This window comes from Podarcis pityusensis (assembly GCF_964106645.2).
Source record: "Podarcis pityusensis genome assembly, chromosome: 17".
NCBI classification, from domain to species: domain Eukaryota; kingdom Metazoa; phylum Chordata; class Lepidosauria; order Squamata; family Lacertidae; genus Podarcis; species Podarcis pityusensis.
This window is the reverse complement of record NC_138042.1, coordinates 32,936,979-32,962,830: the sequence shown is the minus strand read 5'-3', so window position 1 is coordinate 32,962,830 and position 25,852 is coordinate 32,936,979. Positions and strand designations below refer to the sequence as shown.

Genomic DNA, 25,852 nt, shown 5'->3' with positions numbered 1-25,852 from the left:
TTGCCATTAGATAGAAGACAGATGATAGATAGATAGATAGATAGATAGATAGATAGATAGATGATAGATCAGGCTTCCTCAACCTCGGCCCTCCAGATGTTTTGAGACTACAATTCCCATCATCCCTGACCACTGGTCCTGCTAGCTAGGGATCATGGGAGTTGTAGGCCAAAAACATCTGGAGGGCCGAGGTTGAGGAAGTCTGTGATAGACAGACAGACAGATATATAGACGATACGATAGATAGACAGATGACAGACAGACAGAAAGACAGACAGACATAGCTGCAATTGCTGTGCCATCAAACTCATTCATTCCTGCATGCAAATACAGCACTAGACAAAAGGGACTCACCTGAGAAACCACCTGTCCCCTAGTCCGTACTCTCGCCCACAGATGCCAGAGCGAGGCCAGAGGCATCGTGGGAGTTTCCGCTCAAGCATGACTGTAGTGGCAACAACCTGAAGAAGAACAGAAGGTCAGGGGGCAATCCTTCGACTTGACAGGTTTGTATTCAGAAATCAATCTGTTTCAGATTATCTGAATTTTAAACTTTACTGGATGCAATTCAGATTAATAATGGAGAACAACTATTTTTTAAAAAAATATTAATGAAGTGATATTTGAGGTAATATAAGGCTATAAGGTAACATCTAGATCATAGCTAGAGAAGCAGCAGCAGACACTATCAATAGATACCATTTTTACACACTCAATCTACAGGAAGCCAGTTTCATGACTCCGGGCAGGCGTGCCAGCCGAGGGGTTGTGAGGCACTTTGCCTCCCCCCTGAAATTCTTAAGGAGGGGGCTGGGCCCCCTCAATGTTGAGTGGTGGCATGGTGTGCCACGTCAGCGCATCACAGGATGTGGTGCATGACATCAGATGTCGGCCCCCTTCAATAGCAGGGCAGGTTGGCTCTCCTGATTGTGGCCTTCCTCAAATAATTTGACCAAGTGCAGACTGAAGTGCTGAGAATTCTTGTTCAGAAATCCCCAGGCTGTCTACAGGACCAGAATTCCCAGGATTCCTTGCCTGGGAGCCATGGAACTCAAACCAGACTGAAACCAGTGTAAATTTGGACATGTGCTAAGCAAGCAGAGGTGGCCTTTGTAGCACTTCTCATTCTCGTGCCACTAGAATCTCTGCCATGCTCACATTATGTTCTCACCTGTGCTCTCCAAAGCTCATCCCGTTCGCTGGCCACCCGCCAGTGGGTGTCGCCCATCATGGCAATAAGCAGGTTCAGCATGAGCAGAGTGGCAATGATCGCAAAAGCAAAGTACACCACGCTGAACATGAAAGGTAGGTCCACTTCGTAGTTGGCAGGTCCGTCAATGATGGTCAGGAACAGTTCGAAGGTGCTGAAGAGAGACATGGGGTAGTTGTAGAAATGTCCCACGCCATTAGGGTCCTCTGTCTGGAAGATGATGTAAAAGGCTGGTGGCGGAAGGAAGAAAGGAAGGAAGGACATAAAGAGGGCTGGTCAACTACAGAAGATGTCAAGGGAAAGGGCACAGGGTGCATTCTATTAATAATAACAATATTAGTAACAATAGCAGCAGCAATAATAATAATAATAATAATAATAATAATAATAATAATAAATAACTGCCCTGTACCCATAGATCTCAGAGCAGTTCACAGCATAAAATCACAATACAAAAAATAGAAAATACATAATAAAAACAAAGACAACCCAGTAATCCCCCCTTCCACAACACGCTTTAAAAGGGCATCGGATGTACACCAGCCAAAGGCCTGGTTAAAGAGGAATGTTTTTTGGCCTGGTGTCAGGTGAACCTCTCTGGGGAGAGTGTTCGACAAACGGGGAGCCACTGCAGAAAAGGCCCTTTCTTGTGTTACCACCTTCCTGGCTTCTCATGGAGGAGGCACACGAATAAGGACCTCAGAGGATGATTTCAGGGTCTGGGTAGGTCCATACGGAGAGAGGTGGTCCTTGATGTATTGTGCTTCTGAGCCGTTTAAGGCTTTATGGGTCAAAACCAGCACTTTCCAAAATTGTGTACTTTCCAGTTTACGGGCTGCATCTACTGTCACTGAACCTACACTATTGAAGGCACATCAACACCATGTCTTTTGCTTCTCTTTCCTAGCTTCCTTGCCTGTTGACTCCATGCCAATAGTACACAGCTCCCTGCTCTCTCAGGGTGAGGTTCCACTCCAGCTTTTTCCCCCTCCTTTGGTCTTTGCTCAGTTCCATACTCCTTCCACCCAGTTCTCTGCATCCACCACTACATCCTTCCTGCAGATCTCTTCTTCTTAATCTAGCACTGCCTCTGTCCCTCTTCCTTCAGGGACCCTATCTTTGGAAGCTCAGTTCCTCTGAGCTCCATTCTTGCCTAGTAAAAACTGATATGAATCCCCACGGCCACTCAATGCACCCATCCGTTTCTGTCTTACCTGATGCAAAGCCAAGTATCACAACCGCCATTAGGCCACAGAAGCGTATAAGATCTCCAAAGATCATCTAAAGGAAGGAGAGAAATGAGATGTTGTGAAATCCAAGCTGTCCGCAGCACAGTTATTTCCCACCCAATAAATATCTAGTTTGGACAATTAAAGGTAGACTAGGTAGGTTCGCAGGCTGTAAAGGTAAAGGTAAAGGGACCCCTGACCATTAGGTCCAGTCGTGACCGACTCTGGGGTTGCGGCACTCATCTCGCTTTATTGGCAGAGGGAGCCGGTGTACAGCTTCTGGGTCATGTGGCCAGCATGACTAAGCCGCTTCTGGCGAACTAGAGCAACGCACGGAAACGCTGTTTACCTTCCCGCCAGAGTGGTACCTATTTATCTACTTGCACTTTGACATGCTTTTGAACTGCTAGGTTGGCAGGAGCAGGGACCGAGCAATGGGAGCTCACCCCGTCGCGGGGATTTGAACCGCCGACCTTCGGATCGGCAAGCCCTAGGCTCAGTGGTTTAACCCACAGCGCCACCCGCGTCCCTTCGCAGGCTGTAGCTATCCTCAAACTGCCAGCTCCAAATTGCTGGAACAGATAGGCCATTAGTCTGATTCAGCATGGCAACTCTTAGGAGGCTTTGGGGAAACTACTGTTGGCATTTAAGGCATTTTTCTCCTGCTTTTGGAGTCTATTCCTGCCATGGCCAGCCATTTTAGCCCTTTCTACGCAACAGATTCTTCTGGAAGGAAGTTTAGATAGGAGGCAAATGGGAGACAGAATCTTGAATTGATGTATCTGAATTTGCAACAAGGTCGGTGGCATTCCTCACCTTCTGTATCATAATTGTGAAGGGGCCAAGCATCTGAAACCCTCGAGCGAAATACATGATGTTGCACCAGCCCAGAACCAAGGCACAGGACATGGGTACCACCTCTCCATCGGTGCTTGTGAGTCGCATTACCATGGTCACCAGGATCAAACATGCATACACGATGCTGGAAAGGAAATGGTACAATCAGGAATGTGGACACCTACAGGTGGTTATCCCGCTGTCAGGGACTGGCTGGATGAGGAAGAGTGGTGGGAGCCGCCCACCCAAGAGCCCCCCAAGGAGGGCACAGAAGAAGACAACTTAGATCCCAGATCCTGGTGGTGGAACACTGAAGAGCAGTCTGTAGAAGGGACAAGCTGGGAGGTGCTAGAAGCAGGGGATTGAGCAATCAAGAGGGGGCAGGAGAAGGAGAGCCTTCCAGGAAAGGCTTAGAAGCTGAGAGTCACAATGTGAGCGCAGACTCAGACAGAGAGGAATCAGGGGTTGGCCCTGCTACACAGTGGCAGGACACTCCCAGTCCTGCGGGGTAGTCTCCCCCTCTGACATCTTGATCAAGAAGAATGCTGCACATGGCTGAGCAATGGGCCAGACAGGCCCAGAGGAGGAGTTCGCCCCCTTGACGCAGCCTTCGTCTGCTTGGGAGGGATCTAGCGTGAAAAGATAGAGGGGAAAGAATGGAGGTAGATTTTACTCTAGGAAAAACCCAGGGAACAACCTAGATGCTATCGCTGCATCCTCTTGAGAGACTAGATTCTCACTAGATTCTCTCAAAATTCCTCAGAACTACCAGCTGAGGAATAAAACTGACTAATTCACTCACATTTTGACTTCAAGCAGAAAATATTAGTTGCGACTCTCAGAGAGATTTCCAAAGAAAGAGATCTGGGATAGAAGAAGCCCATAAAAGGGGTGGGATGATGGGGAATAAGAGACAGAGAGCAGGTTAGTAAAGGAGGGTTTTTAATGAGTTTTGGAGATGTAGAGACTCACATGATGATGTGGAAAGGTCCTCCCAGGATGGTTCGTCCAAAATACTTAGTGGCTCCAACTCTTAGAATATCTGGAATCTGAAACAATTGCACCAGTTAGAAAGGAACAGCTGTTTTTCACCCAGAGCTGGAGCTACTTGTGCCCTCATAGCCATTTGGTCCAGCCCAGCAGCCTACCCTCATTATGATTACTTTTTTATTATGCTGCCTATTATTATGCTTTATATTATGTAATTATTATTATGCTCCATAAAATGTGTTCTTAATGTTGTACAACGTCCTGGGATCTTTTGGTAAATGGTGGTATATAACAACAACAACAACAACAACAACAACATCATCATCATCTCGGGCTTTTCCGTATCCTAGGTACCAGTTTAAGGGTCAAAGTGTGTTAGGGAGGAGATTAAGATCTGTTGTGGAAGTGATATGGTCCCCAAAATAAGTAATTTTAAAATATAAGCTTCCCCGAGTCTATTGAATAAAGTCAAGCATAGATCACATGGATAGTAGTGGCAAGGTAGAATCTACTCTAGAAATTTGGGGTGTATTGGCCAAACACTTCCAAACAGGCAGCATAAATACCAATAACTATATTTGACTCAGTGCATAAAATCAACAACAAGTTGGATTGCCTTCTTTCAGTCTGCAAGATAGGTAGCTGCTGATTATAGTAATCAAGTCATGTATAGTTTGCACTGTTGTTTGCTAGCAGTTGGAAGTGCTTGGGCCAAACTACAGGGCCCATGGTTTTCTGGAGGAAGTGTTGACAACTGAACTGGTTTCAAAATTTTGTAATCTAGATATGCTCTATTGAAGCACAACAGTTCAGTGCCGACCCAAAATGGAAGAGGGAGCTCGTGGACTGGTTTTGGTTTCGTTTGAACAATAGCTGTTGCTGGTTTTCCTCACCTCGAGGAGCAAAATTGCCATGGCTCCTATCACAGTGATCAGCTCCCCCACCAGCCTGAGATGATCTTCATATGTCTGATAGGACTCCTAAAAACAGAGAAGAAAGGACGACTGGTTAGTGAATGAATAAGGAGACGAGAAAGCCCTGAAAAAGCGACACATTGAACTTGGAAAGGCTCAACCCTTGATTTCCCCCCATTGCTTCTAGGCATCTTTAAAAAAATAGGGTTTTGTTTTTTACATTGCTTTGTATTCATATTCTTCTGTTTTCTTTCTGTTCTTGTTTCAGCTTTGAAAGTTCATAAACGTTGTTTACTTTGCACTTTGCAGGCACAATTAATAACTTTAAAAAGACCACAGCCAATAAACTTTTACATGGATAAATACATAGCTGGAATGCACCCAGGTTTCCTGGATTATCTCTTTGCCATCTCCAAATTCTTCCTATGGCGATAGATGCAAGACAAGGCAATAAACTTCCTGAGATGGAAGAGTGGATTGCTGCCATTTCAGGCTCCAGGTGGGGAGATGCAATTTTTCAAAATGTGGAACTTCAGGGAGAAAGGTTCCAGCCTAGCTGTGTCTCTGCTATGGTAGTTATTTTAAGTATTAAAAGGTAAAGGACCCCTGACAGTTAAGTCCACTTGTGAATGTCTCTGGGGTTGCGGTGCTTGACGTTTGTCCGCAGACAGTTTTTCCGGGTTATGTGGCCAGCATGACTAAGCCACTTCTGGTGAAACCAGAGCAGCACATGGAAATGCCATTTACCTTCCTGCTGGAGTGGTACCTATTTATCTACTTGCACTTTGACGTGCTTTCAAACTGCTAGCTTGGCAGGAGCTGGGACACAGCAACGGGAGCTCACCCCGTCGCGGGGATTTGAACCGCCAACCTTCCGATCGGCAAGTCCTAGGCTCAGTGGTTTAGACCACAGCACCACCCGCGTCCCTTTATTTTAAGTATGGAATTTTTCAAAAGTGAGATACGGCTTTCCTCACCTGCAATCTTAAATGGTATAAAGCCCTTTTAATTCTTTTAGGGTTTTACTATTTGTTCCTGCCTCGTTTTGCAGCATGCATGGATTCACTGAGAAACGTGGACCAATAGAACAGGCCTGTTTATTTATATAAGAGGCTATTAACAAAAATAATTGAATTTTAACAGAGGGAACCACATACATACACACCTGCAGCGTTTTCTGCACGGCAATGGTCATATCCCGCTCATCTGTTTGATTTTCTGACCGTGATTTCAGAGGTCTGTAAGTGCAGGACATGGTGAAGCAGATAATGTACAGGACATAAAATAATGCCAGGAAGCAGAAGTATGGGCGCCCGTAAGTGTTCCACTTCAGACTCACAAGCTCCTTAACTGGAGTGATGTCTAGGATGCGGCGAGCCTGTTGGGAAGAAGCAGAGATTGAGTTTAGCTCCAAAAGACATTTCTTACTGGGACACAGTTTGAAGGGAGGATGGAAAAAACACATTTCTACAAAAAATGTATCTCCACAAAGCTCTCTCTCTCCTTCTCTCTCTCTCCTTTCCATCCCAAGTGAGGGCGAATTCTTAGAGGAGAATGAGTGCAGATCTCTGCAAACATTTGGCAGGGCTGCTTTCCAAAGGGCTGCTTTCCAAAGGACTGAACAAAAGGGTTAGACTGCTTATCTGTCGTGAACAGGGATGGAGGAGAAATATGATTCAGTTCACATTTAAAGCTGAATCTCTCAGATCTGTACTTTCTGAAACAACGTACAAACAGTCTTTGGAATTCCACACTGATCTGAATTTTGTGATGGAGTTCTCCAAGCGACAGTTGTTTACAAAAATGCATGCATCAGGGGGACATTAAAAAAATTAAGACGCTAGTGGAAGTTAACATACAAAAAATGCATTCACTCAGGGGAAATAGCTTGCAAAAAGTGTACACACGTCAAAACTGCATATAGAAATGCGTTCATTAGGAGAAATTCACCCAAAAACTCTGATGATTTTCAAACTGCTGCAAAACATAAGAAAACTGAATTTTAGCTTGGGCAAATGAGAAACTAGGAAGATTTAAATGGACAGTTCATTCCATCCCTAGTCTTGAGTGGTTGTGTGTATATGTCCTGGTGTAACAGAGAGCAGATTAGATGGCTGTAGGTAGAGGTGGGGGGCGCAGATATGAAGAGCTCTGCCTTTTTCTGCTTAAAGGGGAAGCTCTCTGCCACAACACCTAGATTGCGTTATTCTTTGCCCTTTGCAACACTCAAATTCTGCCTCTTCTTTGAAGGATTTAGCTTTATATCTTAAGTCACCATTCCCTGCTGAAAGGAACCCTAAGTAGACATATTACGACATTTCCTGGTGGGCCAAGAAAGTGAACAAGAGTGGCAAGGGATTTTTAAAAAGGTGGGGGAGAGTTAAAGGGTCATAGGTCAGGGCTAGGGAGCCTGTGGTCCTCTGGATGTTGCTAGCCTCCAAATCCCACCATCCCTAAGCATTAGAATTGCTGGCTGGGGTCGAAGGGAGCTGGAACGCAACAACATCTGGAAGGCCACAGGTTCCTCATCCAGGGAAAAGAGGCCTTCAATGGCAAACATGTTGCTGTGAACAGAAGGCGCATAAAGTTAGCAATAAAAGGGAGGATGGAACACAGAGGTGGGGAAGTTTGCTCACCAGGCTGCAAAGGCAATCTTTTTTTATTGGAGTTTTAACAGCCAGCATAAATGCAACTTTGCTTATCTGAAACCGCCACCCAAGATTTACAATAATATAAGTGCCAAAAAGGTAGAACAGGGGAGGGAAAGTGGAAAATGTTTACAGAACAATGTGGAAAATGGGATTATAGCGTCTCGTGACTTCTGCTAGCAACTGATGTCATTAATAGATAGGCCCAAAGAGCTGTACGACACATACTTCAATGGGAATGCCAGATAATACCTTTGTTATGTGCTGGTGCTTGCAAGAGATCTGCTACCGTGCCATGAGAAATTAATTTAATAAAAGAGAGGCAACCTAGGACAGGGGCAGGCAGATGGGAGAGAGGGATGGTGGAAGCAGGCACTTCCACATGGCAGTTTACTGCTAAGTGTTGCTAATCCAAGCACGTTTTGTGCAAAACCATCGGTCCAATTGGCCATATCCTATGCACAAGCTCAGTATCCCTTTGTTGGTGGATACCGTACATGTTTTGTGCAGCTTCCACAGGACATCATCCTTATCAAAATGCCATGCCATATCATTTCCACCATTTAATCTGGATTTATACCGTTTCCAGGGATTAAACAGGGAAACAAAGTCCAAAATCATGTGGCAGGGACTCCAGTTTACTGTTAAAACATGAAATTGTGCTGATGTGTATACAGTACAGGCCGACGCTTACCCATGGGTGGTATCTAGGATTTGTAATTTATGCTCCGAGGCAAATCCTATAAATGAAGTATGAAGCAGCAGAGGGTGCATGGGGGCGTTAATTACTGTATTTTTTGCTCTATAAGACGCACCAGATCATAAGACGCACCTAGTTTTTGGAGGAGGAAAACAAGAAAAAAAATATTCTGAATCTCAGAAGCCAGAACAGCAAGAGGGATTCCTGCGCAGCAAAAGCAGCGATCTCTCTTGCTGTTCTGGCTTCTGGGATAGCTGCGCAGCCTGCATTCGCTCCATAAGATGCACACACATTTCCCCTTACTTTTTAGGAGGGAAAAAGTGAGTCTTATAGAGCAAAAAATACGGTACTCTCTAGGGCTAGTTATAGCTCTAAATGCATAGGAGATCTGAAACAAACCTATAATGAAAAAGAAAGGGAAAGAAGGACGACATTGTGCAAGCCAGAGCGGCGTGCTGCAGTGTTGGGTGTAGTCAAAGACCAAGGCTGCATATGTGAATGTGCTTCCAGCCACCTTCCATAGTGCCATTTCATGTTTATGATAGTGCAAAGAGGTCAAAAAAAGAAACTAAGGTACGGTGACGTCAAATGTCCCAAATCATACAGGCGAGCTGGTTGATAACAGTTGCTGCCACAAAGCCATTTAACAGGCCTATTGTGCGAGGAGTATTTCCCATGTAATAAACAAGCCATAGAATTTAATGGGAAGACTGCCAAACAGCATATGGAACTTTCACAGCAGGGTTTGCAAAGTCTTAACAGGCAAACCATTTGTTTTTCAGGGGCAAGAGAGCTGCGTTGCCAGAGTTCAAACCTGGAAAATTTGGACTACAAACCATGTACTGTATCACTGAGCTGTAGTCTTAAGCAGTTGCAGTTTGCAACGGTTTGTTTATATATATATATATATATATATATATATATATATATATATATTATATATAGACACACACACACACACACACACACACACACACACACTTTTTTCAAATGGGGTTTTCAGTAAATCAATGGCCAAGGCTTCAGAATAATTGGCTATTCCCAATAGCTTTGCAGCTTAGGAGCCCTTGTTATTACTGTGTTTTCAGGCTCAGAGGCCAAATCCAAGGCACTGCCTCTGACCAAACCTGTGCTTCTGCTTCTGAATTTTACTCATGGGAAGATTCTGGATCATATGAAAAGTGACAGTCTAGCCCTAGCAGCCACCCTAGCCCTGTTGCAGCTTCCCAACAGCCTATACTGAATGATGGGCATCCTGGGGAAAAAGAAAGGTTGCAGTATGTAGTGGGGTTCTTAGGAGGCCAGAGGGGTAGAAGCAGTTTGCAGTGGGAGGAGGAAAACAAACAGGAAAATAAAGGACCAATGACGCTAACTTGGCCAAGTTTCATGAGGCTAGATGTGTGTGCATTAAGGCTTCATTATCCCACCGAATCCACTGCAATTAGTAATGCGAACATTTCAGGCAGCTTCTTGGATCTTTAAGAATATTCCACAATGCAACTTACACTTTGAGATAGATTGCAAAACCCCAGAATACACAACTGCCATTCCCTTCCCTTCCTAATGAAGGCTGGAAGACAATAGGGGACACAGGGCCAGCTTGCTACAGGCTGAAGGCTACTGTGCAGAGGCTACTCCTGTAATTCTTAGAGGTACTTGAGACATTTCAAAACAGATTTTTTTTTTCTTTTGACTTGAATAAAGCACTGAACTTTGCTACGATATCTCTAGAATTCTGTTCTGAGAGGAAAAGCAACGTAAAGCAAGGACGCATGCCTATCTGTTTGAAAAAGAGCTCTGCATGCCATGCCGAATTGGCAAATTTAACTATGGAAATTAAGAGATCAAGAAGAGGCAGACTTTAAGGAGGAGTGGAAACCTTTTGAGAAATATTTAAAGAATTGTTGTGAACATGTAAAAACACATGTAGGATTTGAATGAAGAGCAGCAGTGTGGAAAAGATAAGGTACAGAATATTAATAATATGCAGCAATTTTAGAAATTATGGGCGAAACCATGGAGGGGGACGAGGGGAAGTCGAATGTGAAATGAACGTGTATCTGGAAAGTACAGTGGTACCTTGGTTCCTGAATGGCTTGGCTCCTGAACGCTGCAAACCCAGAAGTGTGTGTTCTTGCTTGTGAATGTTTTTGGGAAGATGAATGTCTGATGCAGCTTCTGACTGAGTGCAGGAAGCTCCTGCAATCAATCGGTAGCTGCGCCTTGGTTTTCGAATGGTTTCGGGAGTCAAATGGACTTCCAGAACAGATTAAGTTCGAGAACCAAGGTACCACTGTATGTATTGATTTGTAAACTTTTGAAATTCAGAAATATATATATATATATATTAAAGAGCTCTGCATGCCGGTAACACATAATTCTGTCCTTTCCCAAGTTGGTATTTCTGGACGTTAAAAGAACATCTCCATCAATACAAACTGCTCAAACCTTGTAATGCTTTGGTAGCCAATATTGTGCATATTACAGCCTAATTAATTTCACTGAGAAAACAGAAAAGCGCACAGACCATTTAGCCTGGAAAGCTACACTGTCACCTGCAGCTTCAGCAATGTTCCAACGGACAGTTTGTGTATTTGCAGTGCAAGGCTGCATTCTCTCACTCTGTCCCACAAAGTTGAAGTCCATGATGCAAATCCTGTTCTGGAATCCCACCACTTTTTCTCCTTCTTCCTTTCATCAGCTGGCCAAGGAAGTCCTAAACATTGTGGATTGTACGAACAGCTGGCATAAGGACCACTCAGATTGCTCCTCCCATAATACCAGCACAAGTCCTCTTTTCCATAAAGACCAAAAAAAAAAGTATCTGAGCTCCACAGTACCTCTCTTCTCTTGGTTGAGACAATAAGCTCTAGAAAAGGCTGGTCTTCGTTCCAGGAGTCTATTTCCGTTAAGTCGTAGAAAATGTTGTTAATGGGCCCAAAGGACCACATCACATGCTTTCGCTTCTGCATAAGGTGCTGGAACATCTGAAGAAAGACAGCAAGGGTTACAGAAAATCCAAGACTTGGTGCTGGACTGTTTGGGTTGGAAGGCAGAGCTTATTGTTGTCATTTGGGTGAAAATTCATTGACCCCAAAACCTACTTAATTATTTTTTAAAAAAAATAATAATATTTATGAGTAGTTTCAGAATTATAGAAAATAATAATAAAAAAATTAAAAAACAACACAATAATACATAAAAAAGAGAAAAAAGAAAACGCAAAAACCAGTACAACAGTACAGCAAAAAGATAAAAAGAAAAAAGGAAAACAGGAAAAAAACCACAAATCCCAAATTACTTATCTATAACTTCCATTTGCTTGTTTCATTGACCTCCTCACGCCTCCCTTCTTGCATTCCAGTTCAACTAGTTATTTCAGCAAATTCTTTCCATCTTTCTCAATTTTTGTTGCAAAATTTATCTTAACAATTTAACCTAATAATTAGCTCAACAAATCCTTTCCATCTTTCCCCATATTCTGTTATTCAAATTACCTTAGTTTATTTAACCTTATTTTACCCTAAAATACCTTAAAGCTTAAATCTTAGTTTTCAAATATACATAACTCCTGATATCATTTCTGCTAGAGTCATATAGTTTCATTCCAACATTTTCCTTAATATTCATTAATTTTAAGCTAATTCCCCAAATAGAAAGTTTTTATTTATAATTTTTTCCAATCTTCATCCAACGTCTCTTCTTCCTGGTCTCGGATCGTGTCAGTCCTTACTGTCTATTCCATCTAGTCCATCAACCTGGAAGCCTTATGTCCGAGGCCCTTAAGTCTCTTCCATGTCCCTTCTGCAGTTCTTCTTCTTCTTGTTTATACTTGCCCTTTTCCTTGTCTTTTGTTGGTCTCTTTCTTAATTTCTTTCCTTTCTCATTGAGGAGTAGGTCTCTGGGGAATTCCAACCCAAAATTATCTCCATCTCTCTTCATCAAACCCGCCCATACCCCACAGACCCACTCCCCACAGTCATCACTATAGTCCAAAAAGTATTTAAAAGTATATTTCCAGGTCTCTCCAAAGTTAGGAAACTCCTCAGCTCCAAACTCCCCCTGGCCCACTCCAACTTCTATCTTCAATGACAGCGGCTTATGCTCCTGTAGGGCCTCGGGTCTCTCCATTTGTATTATTTGAAGTGCAACCGCATCCTCCTCCATTATCTTCTGCACTTGCCCAGACAGTACAGGTTCATGAGTTGGTTCCTGAATGATTTCTGTATCAATGTTCCCTGTTTGTCCACAATTATTAACCACAACAGTCATCAAATCCATTTTCTCATTCATCAAATCCATCTTCTCGTGCATCTGCTCCAGCAAGGCACTTGTCTTGCATAGAGCAAGCACCCAATCTTCCTCCCAGCTCATCTTTAGTCAAGGTCAGAAGAGACTGGTCCCACGATCTTAATCTCACAGCTGTTGAGTCCTCAAGTATACTGCAGCAACAATTTAACAAGCTCCCTCTAGAGGAGACAATTTCTATTTGTTTCCATTTTTTTTTTTAAGGCAAGTTCAACAAAGGAAAATTACTTTCATTTTTCAGATATTTTTCAGATATTTTGTTTCTTTAGAATGCAAAAGGCAACATTGGAATCAGTTTGTTTCTCTTCTTTAGCTATCTGTCAAAGTGTTCCATTCACAGTCGATGAACCTTTCCAACAATTTCTGTCTCTGACACCCCGTTCCCAGGTTAGAAACGGTGGAAACTTATCCTTCTTCACTCCCTCTCCTGCTAGGGTTGAACAAAGTCCCCCCCCCTTTTCTCCTGCTTCCAAGGGGGTTTCAGTAATTCTGAATGAAGGAAATTTAGACTTTTTTAACAGCTTTCCAGGCTTTAGCTTACAAAGTTTTTGCTTTAGTCTATATACAAAAAGCGGAAGGCGGACTTCCTGTTTTGAACCTTCCCGCTTCGATGCCAAATTGAGATATTTCTTAATCCAATTTTCTGTTTCTACTCACGGGTACTTGTTTTACATCCAATTGTCCACAGGAAAAAGTCAGCACTCTCCGGCAATGGCTGTGCGGCTTCACTCCGTGAAAATAGCAGTCAGTTCGCAGCACCGCGCCACTCACCCCACTTTGCTCCGGCGCCCCAAAATGGGGTTCCCGGTGAGTGGGGGGGCGCTCCTGGTGCCCTGCCGAACCCCACGTTCCCAGGCTTCCTCCGCCTGGGATTTCTAGCGGGTCCCCACCTTCGCCGCGGTGGGAAGACCCAGTTTCCACGGAGCCCGTTCCTCCGGTCGGAGGAACTCCGCCATTCACCGATGACGCTGACCCGGAAGTCCCTGAAGCCAAAACCTACTTAATTTGCACTTCCTGAAATATTTGAACTGATGAAACACAGCTACCTTTGAAATTTTTGTACTTGTTCACCTAATTGGGCATGAGCAAACCTGGAAGCCAAGCCTGGTGCATAATTAATCTATTGTACACATTTCAGAATAGTTGTTTTGGCAATGATCTTGTTTACCAATCCAGTTTTGCAAACTGGAGTGAGGTAGGAATGGCGATCCGCAAATCACTAGAATTTATTGGTTGTGCAAATAATTTTTCTACATGTGCCCACAAGTTTGAAATTCCATTGCTTTAAAAGAACTTTTTTTCCCCTTCAAGGTGTCTCCCACATTGATTAGTTGGACTGTGTGCTCACCACAGTGTTGCCCTCGACTCCAGCCAGTTTGAATGGAGTGAGGCCTTCGTGGTTTTGGATCAAGTCGAAAGGTCCCAGGCCAGCCTCTCGTTTGTCATAGGCAAGCAGCAGACTGTACATCTGGCAGGCAAAGGTTCTGTTGGGTTGAAGTACTAGGACATGAAGAACAGTGTTACCTGAAATGGAAACAGCATAAGAGAACCATATTCAGGGAACCGAAGTTATAAAACACAGCAGTTGAGTGGCAATGATTACTGCGCGAATATCAGATTATTTGGTAAAGCTCTGCTCAGATGTGATCAGTATATTTAAACCAATGGAAGTATTTGATTAAATCAATGTTAAACTGATGAGGCCAATTTTAAAGATTGTGGCTGAGCACCACCTGGCATTTTTTTGAGGCTATTTCAGCAGTGGTATGTCCCAGGCAATGAAAAATAACGCATTAAAAATGTCCTTTTTAAGAAAGAATAGAAACTAGAATTAAAATTGTAAAGAAAAACCCACTTCATAAACAAGATAAATTTTACCTGTATCATCCTTTGTCTAATAATGGGCTATTGGTCATTTGTCCCACACGTGTAATTGGTTCATTGATCGGGCAAATATACGCATATAAAATTACCACCCCCTCAGTATATGAACACTTTTGTGATATGCTGCTTTATTTTATTTATTTAATTACATTTCTATTCTGCCCTTCATCCAAGACTCACAGGGCGGTTTACAATATTAAAACACAAAAATACAGAACATAGTAACAAACGAAAACAATACCCCCCCACACAGTTTAAAAGGTCATAGATTGTTTAATCAGCTTAAGGCTAATTAGTATTGAGGGGCTGGTATGTAAATATAATTGCCTGATCCATGAATCAGTTAAAAGCATGCAATCATTATAGCAATGCATGTCTTAATCTAATAACAACCCTCTTTCTTAGACAAGGAATGGTGCAGGTGTGATTTGTCCGGCTTATGGGTGCGTTTGCAGCAAGATGATATTTAATTAGATGTCTTCCACCTCAAATTTTAACTCATCGGCTTCTACCATGATCAACCCAGAAAAAAATATTTGCCCCATTTTACTACAAAGAAGAAATTAATTTTCCTGACTGCAGGCCTCTTACCTAGAGAATCTTGTGCCCTTATATCGGCTCCATTTTCCACCAAGAAGCTCACAATTTCCTCATTTCCTGTGCAGGCGGCAAAGGATAAAATATGCTCCCCTGAAGAGGAATACAAGGGACAAAACAGGATTAAAACAAGACCCAAGGATTTGGAGGGGGACGGGATATTTCTCTGAAGTTTAGTAATTAAGGCTACAACATTTGGCTGACTCATTGGTTGAACCAGCGTTTGACAACCTGGTGGCCTCCAGATGTTTTGACTACAGTTCCCATCATCCTCAGGAGCACCTGATGGCTGGGGATGATGGGAGTTGTGGTCCAAAACATCTGGAAGGCACCAAGTTGGCAAAGTCTGGTTAGACTAATTTTTTCATTCATTAATAAGGTGCCCCCTGATTAATCACAAAGAAGATACAGGTGGTTACAAAAGCTGTAGGTGATGGCTGCCTTCTTAGAAGAGATATTCCTCCTTTTTCATGCAGAGAATGCCTCTTCTAAGATTGTGCCTGCTGTGGGACATTTATGCATCTGTAATGGTTCTATCTAGCAGCATGAAGGGGGTAAATCCGTATCTCAACAAAGCAGATCACTGGAGGTGTGGGTCGGGGAGGTATCAGGCTGAGATTTAAATAGTCATGCCATTTGTAATTGGGGTTGGAAGAGAATTTTGTCTAGAACAAGGTGGTTTTTATGGCTGGGACAGTGTTGTCTTTCTTTCTTTTTCTTTCTTTCTTTCTTTCTTTCTTTCTTTCTTTCTTTCTTTCTTTCTTTCTTATTCAATGCAACTGGTGTCAAGGGTGTTTTGTCTTATCACTTGGTGACTTGTCTGTATGAATTGGGCATTATTACAGCCATAGATGTCGCACCCAACATTACTAGGAAATATATTAAAGGTAAAAGTAAAGGGACCCCTGACCATTAGGTCCAGTTGTGACCGACTCTGGGGTTGCGGCGCTCATCTTGCTTTATTGGCCAAGGGAGCCAGCGTACAGCTTCCGGTCATGTGGCCAGCATGACTAAGTCGCTTCTGGCGAACCAGAGCAGCGCATGGAAACACTGTTTACCTTCCTGCTGGAGCGGTACCTATTTATCTACTTGCACTTTGACATGCTTTCAAACTGCTAGGTTGGCACGAGCAGGGACCGAGCAACGGGAGCTCACCCCGTCGCAGGGATGTGAACTGCTGACCTTCTGATCAGCAAGTCCTAGGCTCTATGGTTTAACCCACAGTGCCACCTGCATCCCATAGGAAATATATTGCTTGTTGCTAAATGGCAATTCTAGATGTGAAGGGCAGAGCCGCTGTCTGAACTTGCTTGGGGTGCTGGTTTTGAACAGAGGCACCAAATTGTCCCCCACATTACAGAAGCCTGACTGATCTCCACTAGGAGTTGGACATTCAGTGCTGCTGGTCTGAATGTGGAACACTCTTCCAGGAACACTCTTCCAGGAGAGATTCAGTGGCCATCCTTGTTTTACTAGCAAACCAGAGGTTTCCGGCCCTAGGAGGAGCGTGGGGAGTGTTCGCGCAAAACATGAACGTGTCAAGACACGGAATTTGGAAAGCTCTGCTAAACCTTGTGGGGCACAACATTTCTACCAGCTACCAGAAGCAATCCCATTCTCTGGAGCGGCCGATGCAAATCATACCAAAGTAGAAGAGGCTTTTGGGGTTGCGCCTGAAGAAGAGTCCCGTAGCTCGAGGAGTGGAGATGTGAGCCCCTTTCTTGACCAGACATTTCACGAGGTTTATATTCTGATTGATCGCTGCAATGTGGAGAGGTGTTTGTCCTGCAATTCACATTAAACAAACAAAGCAAACCTTCCATTAAAGACTCGCACCAAGACATTCTCTGTACCGATCCTTTGGGAGTGTTACTCTGCCAAATGCTAGCAGACTTGAGAGCAACATTTTGTTTTTCGGAGCCGTTAAAAAACAACATGGGTAAGTTTCACCTAACCAGCCCCATCAACAGACGCCTACTAAAGGAATTGCATTTGTGCAAGGGGGCTTCCCCCCCCCCGAATCCCCCAAATTTGCTTGAGGAATTAAGAGAACCCCTTGGATCAACACATGGGGTGGAGCAGAGAGGGAGATCCTTCCATTTGGTGAGCTGTAATGCTTTCACAAACAGAACAATTGGAAGTGCACAGCACTGAATTCCACCCCATGCTTCAGAGGATTTATTTAATGAGAAAAATAATGACCCACATCTTTTGAATCCTGTATTTGGGATTTCCATCTCTCTCTAAAACCATTTCCGCTGCACTTCTTCTGCACTACCCTTTATCAGCTATTGCAAAAGCAAAAGGACAAACTTCCACTCATTGTCATACATGCATTTTATCTGTTATTATCCGTTTCGCATTATGATACGAGTTTGCAAATATTGTAACTGCTCATCTTTTTCTATGCGAATTGCAATCTGCATTTTGACAGCAATTACCTTCATAGAGTTCTGACGTCATCTTTTCATTAATCAGTTCTGGAGCCAGCTCCAGGAGCACCTTTGCAGCTTCCGTGTTATCGTAGAGAGCAGCTATGTGCAGGGCTGTCTCTCCCACCGCTCCTGCACAGGACGAGGGAAACACAAAGGTCACCTAAGACTGAACTGCACTTGGAGCCGAGCTAGACATCTATGCATCCAGGTGCCTGACTTGTTCACATTTAAGCCCTTGGGTGGATGAAAAGTTCTATTTTTATAGTGAAAAGGGGACATGTTGAGAGAGTGAGTGAGCAAAGTTACATGCTCCCCTCCTCAATTTCCATTGTTTCAGACACTTTTCTCCCAACTCAAACTCTGGTAGAGGTGTGAAGAAAGAAGAGTGTCTGTAAGTCTGGGATAGTCAATGTGGTGTTCATCAAGATGTTGTTGGACTACAACTTCCATCATCCTTGCCCTTTTGGACTACAACTTCCATCACCCATGACCTTTGGCCATGCTTTTTGGAGCTGTAATCCAGTATCATTTGGAGGGCACCACATTGGCTACGTCTCGTTTGTGACAGGCAGGGGACAAGGGACGGTTCAGTTCCCCCCCGCACATATGTCCCCTTTTGTTGTGAGAATTAGACTCTCTGACCCTCACTTTGTGAACGTGGTGGCCATGTGACCAAAAGAGGGGAGGCTGCTTCCCCTATCCCTCTAGTATGGCTTGTAACTATAAATAAAGATAAGGAATGTACCCAAGTGATATGGGGTATTTGAGAAGTGGCTCGCCTTAGGACACCAGCCTAGATAGTACAAACTAGGCTGCAGTACCAATTCCATTGGGCAGAACCAAAGCTAAAACATTGCAGGTGCTTGGACTAGATGACCCTCATGGTCCCTTCCAACTCTAAAATTATTTGATTCTATGATAGGTCAAGGCAATTTAGTTTAATGTGGCTCTTCAGTGGACCATGCGCCGCTCTCATTGGTAGGGGTCTAGGATAAGCAAAGGTAAAGATAAAGGGACCCCTGACCATTAGGTCCAGTCGTGACCGACTCTGGGGTTGTGGCGCTCATCTCACTTTATTGGCCAAGGGAGCCGGCATACAGCTTCCGGGTCATGTGGCCAGCATGACTAAGCCACTTCTGGCAAACAGAGCAGCGCACAGAAACGCCGTTTACCTTCCCGCCGGAGCGGTACCTATTTATCTACTTGCACTTTAATGTGCTTTCGAACTGCTAGGTAGGTTGGCAGGAACAGGGACCGAGCAATGGGAGCTCACCCCGTCGCGGGGATTCGAACTGCCGACCTTCTGATCGGCAAGCCCCAGCCTCTGTGGTTTAACCCACAGTGCCACCCACATCCCCTAGGATAAGTACCTCTTTGCAAAACGTCACAGGAACCATCCGAGATCAATTTCCTGATAAGCTGGACATTGTTCTCCTTGGCAGCCAGGAGGAGTGGAGTCTCCCAGATCCTGCAGGTGAGAGAGAAAGAAAGAAGAAAAAAACTATTCACATTTTGCTCCAGTGAGAAATTAGCTCTTGAAGTTCAAGACTCCTTATGGGGGCTGACAGCATATGCTCTCTCCACAAGGATGGAAGGAAAGGGTGTGAATGGGAAGGAATAATAATAATAATAATAATAATAATAATAATAACAATAATAACAGGTATGATCCTGTGGTGTTTGCAGAAATCCAGAATCTGACAAAGGAGAAGAGCAAAAAAACAACAATCCATATGGCAAATGAAGAGTCTTATCAGCTTCTGCAGTATTTATCCGAGGCCACACAGGGGCAGTACAGAGGCAGAAGAAAGATGCAGATTCAACAGGGTTTTATGGCTGCAATTAGTCTTTTGCCACAAACTCAGCACTCTAGAAACTAGTAAAAGTATTATGGGGTTGGCTTTCATTGGCCTAGTTTGTCAAAATAAGGAAAACCTCAAATGCACCTAACCGGGGTTGTTATGCTCCAAGAGTCATTTTTTTCAGCAGTTGTGTGGTCAGTCATTGTGATATGCATTACAATTTAGTAGCTGCTTTATATAAGCAGCAATAGGGTGACCTTTACCCTGATGGAATTATAACTACTCTGCTATTGAACATACTTCCCAAGGCTTTCTTTTTCTGATTCCAAATGCAAGGAACAAAAGTCTTCATGAGTTTATGCAACTTGGGAGGAATTCCACCAGCCAGCCATCCTCATGCCATACAGTTCCACAAGAAGCAAGTGCACGTATATCAGGCAACTGGCTCTAACTGGCTTTAAAATCTCAGCAGAAGAGGGTCAAGGACTGTCAACAAGATCAAGACCTTTAAACCCGTGGAATGGCTATGGAGGGGGTTGGAGGAAGATCAGAGAAACCCCTGCCTCACCCCACTACAAGAGAGAGGGATCCACCTTCCTGTAACAAGAACTACAAACCTTTTATTTATGCAGTGTTAAAGGTTTACATACAAACAACAGGGGGGAAGTGAGCAAACACAATCAGCGTCCATTCCTAGGGGTTCCAACACCCTGAGGATATAGTGGTACCTCGGTTTTTGAACAGCTTAGTTCACGAACAACTTGGAACCCGAATGCTGCAAAACCAGAAATAGGTGTTCCAGTTTTCTAACTTTTTTCGGAAGCCAAATGTGCTCCGTTTTGAGCCCCCCTGTGTTTCCTGTTGCCCTGCTAATTTGCATCCCCCCATTGTAATTCAAGCCTTCTGTTTCCAATTGCAATGTTCTAAGGTGATATTTAGAGCTTATATTTGGTGCTTTTGTTTTTGCTATTTATTTTGCATTTTTTGTTCTGAGGCTTTTTCAGTTAATTTGTTTTTGTGACTGTGCGGATCCCAGTTCAGCTACTGACTGACTGATTATGTGACTGCGGAAATTGATACCCCACCCAAACAATGACTATCATCAGTACAGGTAAGAAAAAATAATAATTTTAATTTTTATCATCTACAATGCTGTTTTATTTATTTTATAGTACAGTACATTGATTATTGCTTTTATTTTATGGATCGATAGTCTCGTTAGATAGTAAAATTCATGTTAAATTGCTGTTTTAGGGGTGTCTTTAAAAGTCTGGAACGGATTAATCCGTTTTGCATTACTTTCTATGGGAAAGCACACCTTGGTTTTGGAACACTTTGGTTTTGGAACAGACTTCTGGAACGGATTAAGTTTCAGAACCAAGGTACCACTGTATTAGAGAAGCCCTGAAAGTTAATAGTTTATGGCCATTCTGCTTTCTGTATAATAAATAAATGAAGTATACACATACCAAAATCATGGGTGTTATGGCCTCTTGTGGTGCTGTGGTCTAAACCACTGAGCCTCTTGGGCTTGCCGATCAGAAGTACGGTGGTTCAAATCCCCGTGACGGGGTGAGCTCCCATTGCTCGGTCCCTGCTCCTGCCTACCTAGCAGTTTGAAAGCATGCCAAAAAGTGCAAGTGGATAAATAGGTCCGGCAGGAAGGTAAACGGCGTTTTCGTGTGCTGCTCTGGTTTAGCCAGAAGCGGCTTAGTCCTGCTGGCCACATGACCCGGAAAAACTGTCTGTGGACAAACACCAGCTCCCTCGGCCTGTAAAGCCAGATGAGCGCCGCAACCCCAGAGTCGTCCATGACTGGACTTAGCTGTCAGGGGTCCTTTACCTTTACCTTTAATGACTAGACAGAGCTGGTCTGGTCTCCCTCAGACCTTTCCCCAAATGTATTATGGTGATGAACAAAGCACTTCCCTTTAAATGCAAGCCGTTTTCAAGTAATAACATTTATCATCTTAAACAGCACTTTCAGATGGAGTGTTTTGCGTACATTATCTCACAGTGACCTTTAAGGCAACCCTGTGGCATTATCAGTATTATTATCACCCTCATATTACATGAGTGGTTTGACTAAGACCATTTAATGATCTCATGATGGCAAGGGGAGGATGTAGCCCCCTAACTTCCTCTCAGTCTCTTAGCCACTAGAGCAGCTGAAATCCCTTTGTAGCACTGAGCAAGTCATTGCTTGCAATCCTATGCACACAACTTGGGAATAAGCCTATTTTTTTTGTAACATAGCGGGAATTTCATAACTCGCCATTCTGAGCCATGGACACCATTTCAATAAACTTTTGTTCCTTAGATTTGCCTTGACCATTAATTAAATGCTCTCTGTGAGTTTAAATGACGGCCAAGTAAATGCTTATATACATAGTTGGTGTGATAGGAAGTAGTCCCAAAATTTCCCCCACAGAAAATTGCTGAGGGTCTTAAAAAGGTAAAGGGACCCCTGACCATTAGGTCCAGTCGTGACCGACTCTGGGGTTGCTGCACTCATCTCACTTTATTGGCCGAGGGAGCCGGCATACAGCTTCCGGGTCATGTGGCCAGCATGACTAAGCCACTTCTAGCAAACAGAGCAGCGCACAGAAACGCCGTTTACCTTCCCGCCGGAGCGGTACCTATTTATCTACTTGCACTTTAATGTGCTTTCGAATTGCTAGGTAGGTTGGCAGGAGCAGGGACCAAGCAACGGGAGCTCACCCCGTCGCGGGGATTCGAACCGCCGACCTTCTGATCGGCAAGTCCTAGGCTCTGTGGTTTAACCCACAGCGCCACCTGCGTCCCTTAAGGGTCTTAGTGGGCCACTTCATGATTTTTCTGCCTGTTGTAATAATTGAAATGCACCGTGCTAGATGCTGCATGATTTTTAATGGTTGTTGGGTTTGTTTGTTTTTACAGACATGCCAAAGACCACCTGAATGAAGCTCTCAGATCACTGGTGGTCTGTGGACCACTGTTTGGGAAAGTCTGTTGAAGGTGATGCATGAGTACTTGTGGATAGCTCACTTGGTTAGACCATGGTGCTGATAACACCAAGGTCTCAGGTTTGATTCCATTATAGGACAGCTGCATATTCCTGCATTGCAGGGGGTTAGACTAGGTGAGCCTCAGGGTCCCTTCCAACTCTACAATTCTATGACCATCTATTTTTCTTCCAGTCAACAAAACGATCGCGGCAAATAAAGCCACAAAAGTACAATTCTTTTACAAGGCAAGAGAAAAGAAAAAGAAAATAGTAAGTGATCCTCGTTTTCACTTTCCCAAAAAGTCTTTGAAGGGTTTGTTGCAACAGAATGCTACAACCGTTGCTACAACAGTTTCTGCATCAGTATAGATAATAAATCCAAGAAAACAACATAACTAGTGTTTGCTTTCCATCAATAGCATTGTAAAGGACAGTGACTGGGTTTGGATACAGGAAATTCACAGTAAAAAAGAAATCTAGGAAAATCTTATCAGCTTCGGCCTTATATGGCTTTAGAAAAGGTAAATTCCAAGTTTCGTGTTATGCTGAATGTTGCAATGCAATTCATGGTTATTCAAACTTAGCAAAATATGCATTTAAATAGAATATTCAAGGGAGGGGCATTTAAATATTATTTTGAGGGAAAATATACATTCCTAGTATGTATTAAAATACATACCTCAGAGTACTTACAACAAAAATATTTTTTACATGTAAATTATGTTACATGAAACAAAGATAGAATCAACTACACCACCCCCATCTGGAGATAAACAAGAGGGTTTTTTTACCCAGAAGCCCCCCACATTGGCAACGTAACAGATGTGTGCATATCACAGAACAGAGAATTTGCTCATATTTGTTAATAACCTTATCCTGTGAATATACTGTATGTCCAGAATATTTGCATCATCGTTGTCTAAAGGACTGCATTTGTTCATTGTTCGTTATTTCTACCCATCAATGCATTAAAATCCACACACCAACAAAACTTCTGATCTGGTTCTAAATTTATGCAAATCTGTTCCGACTTTATGATTTATTAATTTAGGAGTATAAACATTTAAACAGACAATTGGTCTAACCTCCAGGAGTATTTACTATTGTAGCTCGAATATTGTGTATTTAGGTATTTCATTCTTTGTTGAATAAATAGACTGATAGCCCACTGGGCAGGGCTTGTATCATAACTTGTGTCGTGCCACACCTTGTTTTGGGGGTACATCACTAATAATAAGCATTATTATTATTTTAAATCTTGAGGAAATCACAGGGATTACTTGGATTAGTGGAAAGTAGACAAGACACAACCCTGAAGGATCATAGTTCATAACAAATACCTTTTTTTTAATTATTTTTAAGCAACTACTTGATAGGGGTACGGTGAGGGAATTGTGTCTCAGTTAAAATAACCAGGACCCCAAGTCAACAGTGGAGTTAGAAGCTCTGCAGTTCATAACAGAACCAACACAGTAACTATTGGGATGTTCCATCTTAAAGTTTCCACATATACTGAGGGAAGACTTGCTCTGCATATTCAAAAGCATCAGATGGCTCCTTGTTGAGTTTCCTGGCACCTGACCAGACAAACTCTTTGGCACCATCATATAAATAACTGTAAACCAGGATTTTATTATACAACGTAACACTCTTCCTGGAGTAATTAAAATCACTTGTCTGCAAATGCCAAAAGCCAAGTGAAACAAATCAGAAAAGCAAAAAACAAACTTTCGACATCATAGGCAAGCAGTGCAGTTATGGCTCCCTAAGCCGCACCTACAACCTGACAGTGGGGTAGCAGATGTGTTGTTAACATGAAGCCCACACCAGTTTCTTCCACCAAGAAAGCAAAATAAATAAATAAATTGCACTTTGCCAGTACAGAAAAAGGAACGTCTAAGTTCCCCAAGTCTTGGAAGGCAGAGCCTGGTGATGCTCTGTGGTTTCTTTGTTCATTTATTTACTTTAAGAGAGTTTTCAAGCATCTCCCTTCTGTTCAGGAACAGGGTATCTGCATCCTCCTACATCATCCGGTGTGTTTCTGTGCCCCTATAAATGGCAGCTCATGTTGGGAAGCAGGAGAATCGGCAACAAAGTTAAGTGTTGCTACTACACATTTCAGAAGACAACTCAATGCGGAGATGCCATCTTCAGCGGCAGCCCTGTGTCTCGATATGTAGTTGTCCAAATAACACGTAGATCGAAACCAGGCTATCTCCTAGAGCTATTTGCAAAATGCTACATGAAGCGGTTCCGGCTTCAGGTTTATTCTGGACAAGTAAACCAGTAGGCAAGCCTCAGAGCAGACCCTTCTGCTTCAGTCTGGAATGAAAAGCCTAACTGGAGCAACGTGATTCTGGTTGGAGAGTGTCCCTGGGAAAGAGGAGAGGAATTTTTGCCAGTCAGCAAGGTGCTGGCCATCAAACAGGAACCCTTGTCAGTTTCTGTAATTAGTAACTCATCAATACAATGGCATTTATTTATTTATTTCAGGTTTTATGGCGATGCTAATAATCATTGACCTATTATTCACTTTCACGGTGCTTTTGAAATGCCTGCAGGATAAGCAGTCTTTGGGGACATTTGAGAAACCAGGGTTGTCCCTAAACTGCAAGTTTTGGCTGTTTAGATCTCCCGTAAGGCCTGCTTTCCCATAAGGAAACCTGTGAGCCGAAGATAACATGACACACAGAACTAGCGATGATTCATTTGTGGGCTGAAACTCTGCGATCGTTGGGTCTTCCTTAAAAGATGACATTCCATAGATGGGCTCCTGCCATGGAACCCAAGCAGTGGGCTTGGGTTTTGTCTCTCCCAGATAAACCATGAGAGGTAAGCCTAGATCAGGCATCCGCAACCTTTGGACTTCCAGATGTTTTGGACTACAATTCCCATCATCCCTGACCACTGGTCCTGTTAGATAGGTATCATGGGAGTTGTAGGCCAAAACATCTGGAGGGCTGCAGGATGCGGATGCCTGTCCTAGATTAAACCTTGGCTGAAGCTTGTCATTTGCCTGGAGTGGGATAAACCACAAGCCTGGGTTCAGATATATGCTTGACTTTTTATTTTCTCAGACATGGTGAGCTGGGCCTGTGTTTGTGAGTCTGTACTGTGGAAATGCATGGTGGTTGCCAGAATACGGCTAATTTCTCCCTCATTCTAAAATTAACTGCCTTTCGCCAGCATTGTTCTTCCAGACTCAGTGGATTGGTTTACGGGACACACTAAGCCAAACCTTGGTTTAGCTGGAAGCAGCATAGCAGTGAAAATGTTTGGAGAGGAGAAAAGTGGTTGCAAGCTCCTCTCCAC

At 43.4% G+C, this 25,852-nt stretch overlaps 1 protein-coding gene across 1 annotated transcript in view; it reads right to left on the bottom strand.

Annotated features, from left to right (window-relative positions):
* LOC308466153 (transient receptor potential cation channel subfamily V member 6-like) overlaps positions 1 to 25,852 on the bottom strand; it is a 35,794-nt gene that overhangs the window by 1,235 nt on the left and 8,707 nt on the right. Inside the window, exons 2-14 of the mRNA XM_080986760.1 lie at positions 19,123 to 19,220; positions 17,759 to 17,881; positions 16,962 to 17,102; positions 15,312 to 15,410; positions 14,185 to 14,360; positions 11,369 to 11,515; positions 6,346 to 6,558; positions 5,160 to 5,246; positions 4,249 to 4,325; positions 3,256 to 3,421; positions 2,425 to 2,491; positions 1,172 to 1,440; positions 355 to 461 (exon numbers count right to left, since the gene is read on the bottom strand). Coding sequence (XP_080842886.1) covers positions 355 to 461; positions 1,172 to 1,440; positions 2,425 to 2,491; positions 3,256 to 3,421; positions 4,249 to 4,325; positions 5,160 to 5,246; positions 6,346 to 6,558; positions 11,369 to 11,515; positions 14,185 to 14,360; positions 15,312 to 15,410; positions 16,962 to 17,102; positions 17,759 to 17,881; positions 19,123 to 19,220 — 1,770 coding nt within the window. The remainder of the gene's footprint in view (positions 1 to 354; positions 462 to 1,171; positions 1,441 to 2,424; positions 2,492 to 3,255; positions 3,422 to 4,248; positions 4,326 to 5,159; positions 5,247 to 6,345; positions 6,559 to 11,368; positions 11,516 to 14,184; positions 14,361 to 15,311; positions 15,411 to 16,961; positions 17,103 to 17,758; positions 17,882 to 19,122; positions 19,221 to 25,852) is intronic.